At 39.9% G+C, this 12,492-nt stretch overlaps 1 protein-coding gene across 6 annotated transcripts in view; it reads right to left on the minus strand.

The window, feature by feature from the left end:
• The window catches only part of LOC307046294 (protein jagged-2-like), a 95,197-nt gene that overhangs the window by 29,655 nt on the left and 53,050 nt on the right, over positions 1-12,492 (minus strand). For all 6 annotated transcript variants that reach the window (XM_079692684.1, XM_079692682.1, XM_079692683.1 and 3 more), the window contains 2 exons: positions 9,530-9,587; positions 591-845 (listed from right to left, as the gene is read on the minus strand). In XM_079692684.1, coding sequence (XP_079548810.1) covers positions 591-845; positions 9,530-9,587 — 313 coding nt within the window. The remainder of the gene's footprint in view (positions 1-590; positions 846-9,529; positions 9,588-12,492) is intronic.

A 12,492-nucleotide genomic window follows, 5' to 3' on the forward strand; every position in this document is an offset into this window, starting at 1 on the left:
CGAAAAAGGGCAGTGAGGAGGTAGAGACTACGAAAGCTTCGTCCATGTGATCACAAACTTCCCTTTTAACGTACAGGAAAAACAAGACCAGGTACTTAAGGAATGCAAATATCTGATCAGATTTCAAATGCTATAGGAGTACAAGCACAATAAAGTTTGATCGTTTAATGTTTTCCTTCTTCATTTGATAAAATCTGTTGTTAAATGTACCATATTTTTGTATTTATTGATTATGTTTGTGTTGAAAAAATGTAATCAATGTCAATGTCCAAAATTGTGATTCCCATTAATAATGTTGGTTTAAAAGAAATTGAAAAGATTTGCTAAAAATATATATAAATAAATAATATAAATAATACATTTAATCTGATTTCTGGCAGGAAATGAAAACATTAAAAAAAAAAAAAAAAAAAATCACCAACTTACTGGACTTTATGTATACTTTCATACTCTTGATTTAATAATAAGGCTTTGATAATTGCTTACAGCTCTACTAAATAGTAACAAATCTCTTATAATTCAATATAAATCAGTTCTAATTAAATCCCATCCCCCTGTATCCTGTGTTCTGCTGCAGACCCTCCTTGTACCTGTCTCGCATTCAGGCCATATCCAGCCCTCCATGCAGCCTCTGTTCCCCAGCTGGTCGCACACGTAATGCCCGAAGTAGTCGTCACGGGGACGGCAGACTTTGTTGCACTTGATGCCGTAGTAGTTTTCATCGCAGCGGACCCGGATGGTGTACTCGAGGCTGGTGAAGGAGCTCTTATACTCTACCACCTGCTTCTCGTCGCCGGGGTTTATCATCCCTTTGTGGATACTGCGCTCAATCAGAAGCTCATCATCTGGAAACAAGACAAATAAATCAGTGTTAGAGCAGAAAAGAGTTGTTTTACTAAAAGGGGCTTAGTATTAGTCTGGCTTTGATGTAGTGTTTTAGAATTATATGGTTTTATTATTTATGTCACTGTAATGTATGGATACAGTTGAACAATTTAAATTGTTACATTTATTTTATTTTTAACTTTTTACAACTTGTTAGCATGGTAGTTTTGTCAAAAGCATTTCGAAGTGCATTTCATTTGCTAGAATGTTTTGTATAAATAAAGTTTTGCTTGAAATTGAATAACAAACAATTTTTTGTAGTATTCGGTCTCTTATTTTCATTATCATCTTTACCATTTATCTCAATGTAATTTTTGTAAACTTTTGAGCATTATGACTTCATCATATTATTTTTTAACAATTTACTACTTGTATCGTCCTATTTTTTGTCAGTTGCTTGTAAAGCACTTTGAAGTGTATTTGATTTGCTCGAAAGCTGCTCTATAAATCATGGTTGACTTGATTGACTAAATACATTAAAAACACTCAACAGGTCAAGTATTTGTGTCGGTTTGATAGCATGGTCTAAAAACAACACAAATTCTGAATGACATTCCAAGAAGCAGCGCTGATTCCAGTAATGGGATTTGACCCAACGACCCGGTGTTTAGTGATATAAGACGATCCAAGAATAATGGCTGTTGTGAGCACAGATCAGAAGGAAGGACTCACATCAGTCAAACATCACTCTGTTGCACCAAATATGTTGCAAAAGAAAGAAGGAGGAGAAAATAGGAGAATAAAGCGGGCTCAAACCGAGGGTGTAGCGAGGTATGCAAGAACTTGGTAACCCAAAATGCTTTTCTGCCCACCCCCACTCTCAGGATATCCACCCCCGACTCCATTGGAGACAGGCCGGAAATAATAAGAGAAGTGGAGCAGACGTGGAAGGGCGACATAGGAAAGGCCCTTTAGCTTGTTCTCAAGGAACAGGAGAAGTGTGACCCAGCATGCTTTGCTGCTGTCGCTAACAGAGTGGAGTATGACCTGGAAGAGACAGAGCAGGAAGGAAGAGCTCATCGTACTAACTCAGCTCTGTCTTCAGTGGGAGGAGCTAAGTGGAACACTGCTAGTAAATGTCTTAAAGGGGCCCTATTGTGCTTTTTATAATATAGGTTTTTTTGCATGTAAATTGTCTGCCTGAAACCCCTCTATTGCACTACTTGCTTTACTTTTGGAACGTAATGACATCACTATGTTAACACTTGCGCGTCTATTGGCTAGCGCTCCAACACATTGTACGTAATAGGCTGAGGGGCGGGACATCTCCTAGTGGATGGAGAAGGAGAAGGAGAATGTTGTTGACTCATAAACAAATGGGAAATGGGGATTCAATTAGATTAGTTTGAATTTATTGATCCTAAATTGGGAAATGTATGCAAATTCTGAATATGGTATCAATAAGGTAAATATAATTAAATTAATTAAACTTTTGTCACTTAAGATTAACATAAAGATGTATTGTTTTATCTGAACTCTAACAATTCATTCTGAAATAATAGTTTACCATTAAAAAAGTACGTTTCCTCTTTTATACCTTATCCGCTGGATTAGACTTTCTGCATTTTCATTTAGCCATATTTATTAGGGATAACTTTACATTTTTTCTGACATTTACCTTGTATAAAATGTTATGTTTTCATCGCATAAACTGTGTAAAACTTTAGACATATCCCTTTGCTTTTCTATCATCTCCATAGCTGCTGAAGTTTGACACTGTATAGAGAAAGGATCCATTTCCAGGCTGTCCTGATTTACTGAGTCTCTGTGCGAGCTAACCAACTGCCACAGTTTCCAGTCCCACACCCACCACCTGAAACACTCGCTGCTGCTCATCTCCAGCAATTAGATATAAAAATATAGACCAATGAGCTCCCTCTGTAGTGAGGAGACACACTAAGAGAGGCCGCTGTTACTAGGGAGAGCAGGAGAGAGTGGGCCATTACAAAAAACACATTACATAAACAACAGGGGGCTTCAGATCCGAGCAGCTGATCGTGTCCAGAGAAAACTGAGGAGAAGATTCATTTCAGAGACAAAGCGTGACTTTTTTCTACTTGAATGCAACAAGCTGCCTGTAACTGGACCGTTTTGTTAGGGGGCTGTGACACTTTTATTTTGACCTTTGACCTCTTGACAGCTTGTCACTTGTAACAGTGAACTGAAGACAGAACTGTGTTTATGATGCTAGTTAAAATAATTTGATTTTGTTTTCCTTCACCGGACATCTGATGGTTTTCAGAAAGAAGCGCAGTCACATTTTCCCCATCTGGCCCACATGAGTGTGTCTTAAATGCTCAAAAATAAAACCCCAGCAGTTGATTATTAGTGGCTTAATTTGAGGAATACACGCACTCATATACAAAGCCCCCTTTCTATTTCATTTTACAAAAGAAACCAACGTCGTAAAATGTTGGCTAAACACATGCCGTTGTTAGTGTTTTGCAAAAATAAAATGAACATTGTACACATTGCACTAGGGGTGTAACGGTTCACAGAATACACGGTTCGCTATGTACCTCGGTTTGGGGGTCACGGTTCGGTACGGGTTCGGTACGGGTTCGGTACAACAAGAAAAAGCAAAAAAAAGTCCCAAATGCATCATTCCAGGTTTGTTGTTATTTATTTTGAACAGTAATGCAAGTTTCAGTTTAAAAATAAGGAACTCTAACATTTTGAATAATTAACTGTATTACAGTTAAAAACAAACCACACACACACACTCAGATGGCCATATTATCTATAATGGCTGATGTCAAACAAAAAGGTTCAATAAGCTGTAAAACTAAAAAGAATGTCTTGAAAATATTACAAAATAAATAATAAGATAGTGTTTCAATCACAATCAATAAAAGCCGGGGTCCTCTACTATTGCATAAGGGCGCAGCATAGCCCTTGAAAAATATATGCCAAAAGCTTCTGTTATTTATTTTGGTCTCTCGGCTTTCATGTCTATTGGCTTCTTAAAAACAGCGGGGATAAGCTGTTGAACTGCTGTTGTCTTTTGCCGGGCTCCGGTGATGCCTTCTGATATGATTTAGTGGTTCTTATTATACATCCATGGTCCCATCCACCACTTGCACTCCATCGTTATTGTAGTCCAAAGGGAACCCGAAATGTTCCCACACAGCTGATTTAAAAGAAGTAGGTGGGTCTTCTAGCTCCTGTGTGTTATCTGAACTAGTGATGTGTCAGTTGCGAACGAGCCGCTGTTTTAAGTGAACGACGGGAGCCGGCTCGCGTCCGCGAACGAGCCGTTTTTTAAAAAAGTCATACAAGACAGAATGATATGATGATATCCACGCTACGGGTGCTCCGTGCATGCATGCAGTGACATGTAATATCCAAGGATTAGAGACTGTTGGATGCTGCTGTTTTGAGCATTGCAATATATTTATTTTCATTATGTTATTTATTTATGATTATTTTTAGGCTCAGCGAAGATTTGTTGTCTGTTTGTATAGGTGTTGCTATCTGCTTTTTTTTAGCGTGGTTCTACAATCAGAGTCAAAGGGTCTGTAAATGCAATGAAAACAATTGGCCACAGCAAATCATTTATATTAAAAATGTAAATACTTCAGTACAAAGGATGTATTGAATAATTTAAGTGATATATGTGTACACAATATAAATCATTAGTCAAAACAGGGCAACATTTGATTGAATTATAAAAGGTATATTTCGCAGATAAACCTATTAACCCCGCCCCCTTTGAACAGCTCTCGTAAAAGGAACGGAGCTATAAGATCCGGCTCCCTTCAAAGAGCCATAATTCCTATCACTAATCTGAACTCCCGATACTAACTTCTCTTCTTCTTGTATTTTGTTCGTTTTGTTTTCTTCTTCTTCTTAAATTTTTTGTTTAAGGGCGGCTGGCAAACAGCTTTTAGGCGCAATACCACCCCCTGGACTATATATATAGTTTAGTCTGTCCTGAATGGCAGACTTTCTTCCCACTCGTAAAAAAAAAGACGTATTCGTTGTGTGACTTCATGCACCGAACTGTGACGGTACGGGACGAATACCGTTAAACCCCTACATTGAACGTGATAGGCTAAGGGTCGGGAAATATATAGGCGGTTAACTAACCACAACAGAGCCGGTCAGCTAACCAATCACATCGTTTCCGGTTCACATATTCACAAATATGAACCTGAAAATGAGCAGAATAGAGCCCCTTTAAATTAAATTGTCTTCCAGGATTTAGTTTTCAGTGAAAACCATGATCATTGGATTTAAAAAATATATGTAAATGTTGAATTTCCATCACATATCCTAAGAGAACAAAAATCTCCTACAACTAGAAACTATAAAAAAAAACCTGCAATCATTTCGTGAGCCCTTAGTCTTATGTTGGTTGCAGATAATGGCTGCAAATGAAAGCACAACAGGAATGAGAAGCCGTGCCCGAACAACCCTCTCACTCTGAAAGTGATTCAGCGATGATAACCCGGTTGTCAAGCAGTTATTTTGTTTTGGAAAGCATCTTCCTGCAGGCGGTTCAGTGTGGCACCGACAAACTGTTAAATACATTTGTGATCAGTAAAAGAGGTGGATATACCTCTCTTCTCTCTCTTTGCTGATTTGTTTTAACCTGCTTGTTGCTTCAGCTGGGTGGAGTTCAAATTATAAGGTACAGAAATTGCACTTAATCAACCTTGAAATGGTTTTGAGTGATTGCAGAAACATTATAATGCATCTTATTATTGCAGCATACAGCTTGCGGCACACTCCAACGTCAGGAAATATGCAAATTATCTTAAGTTCATTGCTCCCATTATGCTTGATCATTATACGAGTAGGGTGCCACTTATAGATACCACAGATATTTAAATTGTTAGTTTGTGGTAATGTGACATGAATTAGTACAGTTTCGTTACAAATACCTCATTTATCCCCTTAGTTGTTTTCAATTATCTAAATATAACGTGCACAACCATCAGTGCGTCAGTGTTGAGCGATAAGATTGGCAATACTTTGATCATATAAATTGTTTTTATTGTCAACAAATCCCATTAAAATATCAGTTCAAGGCTTTCCAAATATGTGATGACTTCCTGTCTGTAGCTCTCATTCCCACTGGTTTATGATAAAGACGTTAATCTTTTAAATCTACCAAATATGTTATTTTGTTTTAAGCAAACTTTACTCAACAAGGAGGAAAAAGTAAATGTGTTGGTGACTATTTTCAGCAGCAGAATAATCCACACAATAAACTACAGTGTGTGTGTGTGTGTGTTCATGGTGTGTGAATCAATGAACTGTATTTAACAGTTGATGGATAACAATAGAGCTTTATGGAAAAGAGGAAGAAGATTAACAGAACGAAGCTATCTCAACTGAATTCTCCCCTGGTTTATGACGGAGGGGATTACCCATCCTTACCCAGTGTAAAAAAAATAACGTGTACCCTCCACACCAGCCAACAATCCACCGACACAGTCAACTTCATCATCATCATCTTCATCATCATCATCATCATCATCATCATCATCATCCTCCTCTCCTGCGCTTTCTATTTTGTATTTTAAACAGGCGGGGGCTTCCTGAAGCCCAAACAGCTTCCACGCACACTTCATTTTCTGAGAACTCTCCAACCTGCTGCCCAGACCTGTTCACACAACGCTCACTGGAGTAACCTCGCTTCTTTTATAATTGCCATCATAACCTTTCACAGAGTTTCATCAATTAAAACATTTTGAATCTAGCGTCTCAAATGTTAACATTGTACGTCTTCTTTGACAGTGAATGCAATACCTAGGATAAAAATAAAATCGTATGTCAATATCGGCTCTAGGAAATTTGGATGAACTATTTTCAGTATTTTCTGATATTTACAGGAGAGAATCAATGGTGAAAAACAGAACTGAGAAAAGCAGCACATTCTCAAACTTCAGAAGATAAGACCATTGGAGGCTTAGGCCTTTTTCTTAATAAATTCATTAAACTTTTGTAAATACTGTTGTCCAACTGACAATCCTCCCCCATCAATAATAATCAAAATACTTTTGAAAAAAACCAAATATGGGCTACTTTGTGTTTTCAGAAAGCTCACACGATGTCACACTTAGTTTTCTATTTTAATTTACCGTGGGTCCACTTTAGATTAAACCTGTATTACGTACAGAAATATAAGACAGTGTTGAGGAATGGGGCCTTGGGCCAAAAAAACTTGATCGTGACATCTTTCCATTCTTATTCCTGTTCACACCTGGCCTGCTATACATGACGATTCTCTAGCACTCTCTTTAAATATGCAACAGTTTCAGTAATGCTAGATGCAACATGTTTATCCCTGCTCTCTGACGTTTGTCGAAAGCAACTCCCAACAATGTAGGAATTCCCAAAGTGAAGTAGGAACATTCGAGTGAAAGTAGATACGCAGAGAAGTAAATAATAACAATTTAAGCCCAAATACCTGCTCAAATAAATCTGAGCATCACATCCATGGAGGAATGTTTCTTATTATTACATTTATATTCCTAACTTATGTAGTATTTGACACAAAAAAATTGCTATGTTTGAATTTGACACTTGGCTGCTGACAGACTCACTGACAGATTTAAGAATCAAACTTGATCGCGCAATGAGAAAAATCTCCCAAGTATTCAAGATAGGACACGGCGCCCCCGGCCTGCCTCACCACGATGAGGATTATTAAAGAGGACATATTATGCTAATTTTCAGGTTCATATTAGTAGGTTGTTTCTCTCCTGCGACATGTTTCTATGCTTTAATTTTCAAAAAGCTCTTTATTGTTCTCATACTGCCTGTGCTGCAGCATCTCTTTTCACCCTCTGTCTGAAACCAGAGCCCAGTCTGCTCTGATTTGTTAGCTGGCCGGCTTTGTTGTGATTGGTCAACCGCTTAGAGATGTCCCGCCTCTTAGCCTATCACGTACAATGTGTTGGACCGCTAGCCAATAGAGCACTAGTGTTACGTAGTGGTGTCACTATGTTCCGTAAACTTTGGGATTTAAGCATTTGCAGACCAATTACCGTAATTTTCGGACTATAAGGCGCACCTGAATATAAGCCGCAGCAGCTAAATTGAATGATGTGTACATATATAAGCCGCACTGGACTATAAGCCGCAGGTGTTTTAATGTTTAATTACCATATGTAAGGGTTCGTGCACAGAGGGGATTGTCGGGAAAGAGATGGCTGTTTGAGGGAGCTCCCATTTATTAACATTTCAACAAACAAGTTGCATATTTGCATAACGTATTCAAGTGTTACCATTTAGTGCAATAGTAGCTACAGAACATGTGCTGTGTAAACTGTACTGTATCACATAGCGTTTCAGACACACAAACTTTTCAACTTTCAAACTTAAACGGTGCGCTCCCAGCGCACGTACCGGCAGTGATCTACAGCAGTGGTTTTCAACCAGTGGTACGGGGACAAACTGTCTCGCTCTCGTAATGTCTGTCTGTCTTGCTCTCGTTCTGTCTCTCGTACCAGTCTCGGTTCCACTTTTACTTTTGCGCGCCAACTGTCTCACTCTTTTCCGGCCTCCAGCTTTTCCTGCTGGAGCCCGCCGCTTAAAGGTGGGGGGTGCGGACCGGCCATAGAGCCCATAGAGTTAAAGGTGGTGGACTGTAACCTGTAAAATCCATAGATTTAGGAGGTCCCCTAGTGGCCGTTAGCTGTAAAAATCCATAGATTAGCCGCACCGTTATATAAGCCGCAGTGTCGAATAATGGGGAAAAAGGCGCGGCTTATAGTCCGAAAATTACGGTACATGCACAAAAACCTATACAACACACCACAAGGAAGGAAAAAGCCCCAAAAGCCTAATAAGACCATTTTAAAGCATCCCTCCACCCATGACACTGCACCATCGACAGGTGGTGGAGTGATCAGAAACCAAAGTGTGCAGAAGCTGCTGTCCAGGCCGGGGCATGGCAGCCTAGATGCCAGCGTGTCACAGTGCTTCAGGATAATGAAGTGCGTGCAGTAGCCGGACAGCTGTCGGGATGCTAATTAGGAGACAGACATCAGAGGAAAGAGGGGCAGGGGGAAAAGAAAAGCTGCTGCGGTCCGTAATTAATGGCTTAACGATGCAATGCTCTCACAGGCTTTATATAGAGATGGCCAAAAACAGTCAGAGTGACCGTGAAGAGGGCGAGAAATGGGAAACGGTGGTGGAGGAGCGTTAGGAAAACTCAATGACAAATCAGATCTGTGCATGAGGATGTCAAGGCCTCACTTTGAAGGTGCAGCGTTGATGGGTAAACTTGACATGCCTGTACAGATTCACAAATCTCACAACATGGCACACGTCTCCCATTCTTTTCATGTTAGTCAACAGATTGCAGGTGTTTCATATGAGCCGGTGAGTTGGCTTTCTTTCCATTCTGCTTACCAAATAGACCTCGGGCGTACAGGTGTCAGTAAGCATGACATAATGTCCCATTTTTGCGAGTTCTTGTTAATGCTCATCACTTTCACTGTGAACCATTACAGTAGATGGGAATAAAACTGTAGATTACGATTAGATTAAGAAACGGATGAGTTGAGCCAGAATATGACACAAACTCCATGACCTAAGTATAATCACATTAACTAGAGCTGTGATATATAAAGACAACATTAAAGGACGGACATCGGAAAAATGTTTAAATTGGTAAAATGATGCTTACCATTGCTGTGTGTGCCATTGTCCCTGTCCCACGCCTCCAATATCACAGTGTACGCTCGCTGAAACACAGAAGGGGGGGGCAGAGGTTATCACAGTGCACGCTAATACAGAAACACACACACACAGAAACTCAGATATGCCCACTTCAAGACATGCACATGATGTGGAGTTTACACAGAAACCTAGATACGAGATGCCGTAACTCATAAACAGAAACACACGAGTCTTCACACACACACACACACACACACACACACACACACACACACACACACACACACACACACACACACACACACACACACACACACACACACACACACACACACACACACACACACACACACACACACACACACACACACACACACACACACACACACACACACACACACACACACACACACACACACACACACACACACACACACACACACACACACACACACACACACACACACACACACACACACACACACACACACACACACAGCATTAAGGTGAATAACGGTGGGAAAATAATTCTTGTTCCCACACTGCTGTAACTGATTAGCCTCCATCAACCCGAGGCTAGTTAAAGAGTGCAGCCACTGTTATGATGAAAGACAACACATTCACACGAGAATCAACTGTCTTCTCCATATTTCACCTGACAGGTCTTATTTATTAAAATGATTTTGTTTTAGAACCCAAAAATTAAATCCAGTTTTCCTTTGTCACTTCTGGATCTCGATGATCTTTTTCCATGACACCGTATCGATATCAGAGGGCGTACGTTCGTCTTCTCCTCGATCCACCGGGAGGTCAGCGCCCCGTGAAATCGTAGGGATTTGATGACTTGCTCAAGGGCATTTTGAGTGGTAATGTATTGATTTCCAAAGAGGGGAATTCATTTTTCCTTGCCTTCTTCCACATGGATCTGGTAAGGGCTTGGTGTGTCTTTTAATTCAGGTGTCAGGGGAGACTCTTTGGGTGATGGGATCGATACCATTCAGGGTTTCTTATAACACATTGTAGACTAAAGTAAAAGCAAATGCTAGAAGAAATTATAATGATTTCATGATGACATTTTTTCTAGATTATATTAGATTTAGCTTTATTGTCATTGCACAGAATACCAATAACAAGAATGATTAAGATACAGTGCGATGTATAGATATAACATATAAAATGTAATTACAATACATAGCTTGTGCGTAGAGTTTGCATGAGCATTCTGACTGCCGTGCATCATTTATTGGCATTTGTTGTACGCTTCCTCAGAGTAACACTTGAGTGTGAGTCCGAATGAGGAAAAAGGCAGCAAGTGACAACACAACGTTTTGAAATCATTTGAAATGCGATCAATTGTCGCAATGTTTGGATATATTCACCGCATGTTCTAACTGTAAGTTTAAATTAGTGGTGGGCCGTTATCGGCGTTAACGTGCTGCGTTAACGTGAGACTCTTGTCGGCGATAAAAAAAAATATCGCCGTTAATCTATTCTCAAAGTTGGGTTGGGAGCTGGGTCTATACTACGCAAGCGATGATGACTTTCACCTTGATAATTTAGCGCGGATGTATACCTAGCCGAATTGCACTGTAGGGGGCGAGATCGAGTCTTTGACCTGTGTTTCTTCTACTGTCTATGGATCTGACCCCGGTCAAATCAGCCACATTAAACGTGACATGCTAACATGGATACAGCAGGAATGAAGCCGCGGGGTTTGCTTCAGGGGACATTTATTTTTAAGAAGCTTCCCGATGGAAACCTCGACAAAAATTAGGTTGTTTGCACCTTGTGCAATGCGGAATTAGTTTACTGTAGGAGTTCATCCAGTCTCAAGTACCACCTAAACGCAAAGCATCCCTTAGCTAATGCGGAAGATGCCGGGCCGAGCACTGATGTAGCGCGGGGGAAGACTCGTCGTCAAACAACTATGTTTGAGTGCAACCGAGGCAAGCCCGTCAGCACAGCTCTATCAGCCAAGCTAACTAGTCTCCTCGCTCAGTGGATTGCCACCAGCTGCAGGCCCATTAGCGTGGTTGAAGATGACGGGCTCGAGCTTGTTCTCCAGGCGGCCACAGGTGACCCATCTTACAAACTGCCTGCGAGGCGAACTATCATGAGGAGAATACATGACCAGCACGCAGAAGAGAAAGCTACGAAAGTTGAGAAGATGGTAGAGGCGAGGTCTGTAGCACTGACTGGGGACCATTGGACGTCCGTTAACAACGACAACTACCTCGGCGTTACAGTACACCTCATCGATGCTAGCTGGGAACTTCACTCCTTCGCTTTAGGTATGCTACGTTATGTCATTTTAAATTACATAATTTAATTTTGTAGCCTTTTAATTACCACCACGTTATGTTTGCTTCTTGATAATTGCTAGTTGTTTACTACTAGTAGTGAAATTATTCTAATTTACTTTGTCTGTCTTTGTCAGTTTGTGATGCATTTTGGAAACTGGAGATGAGCCCCTGGTCTAATGCACCACCTGGCTTGAGAAACCCGTTCTCAAAGACTTACTTTTAGTCATTATTTGGGTAGCACACATATTCTGAATGCCTTCGGCAGAATTCAAATGAGCCATTTTAATCTAGATTAATCTAGATTAATTCCAAGAATACAGTGAGATTAATCTAGATTAAAAAAATTAATCTATGCCCACCACTAGTTTAAATTCATTATAGTAGTGAGACATGTAGAGAAGTAGAAGTATAAAGTAGCATCAAATACTCAAAAGCTGAGCAGCAGGCTTTTAAATATTCCTCAAGTCGCCGAAAATATCTTTCATATTGTTCAATTTATTTATAATTTTTTATAACTGTTTTGTATGAATTCACTTTTCTTTATGTTTATACAACTTTTACTAAGTGGATAATCTGTTGTAAACTTTTTGATTATATTTATTTATTTTTATTCTCTCGACTTTGAACTGCATCCTGTGAATGAAAAGTGCTTTACAAATAAAGCTTT

The sequence above is a fragment of the Notothenia rossii genome (genome assembly GCF_949606895.1).
Source record: "Notothenia rossii genome assembly, chromosome: 7".
Lineage (NCBI taxonomy): Eukaryota > Metazoa > Chordata > Actinopteri > Perciformes > Nototheniidae > Notothenia > Notothenia rossii.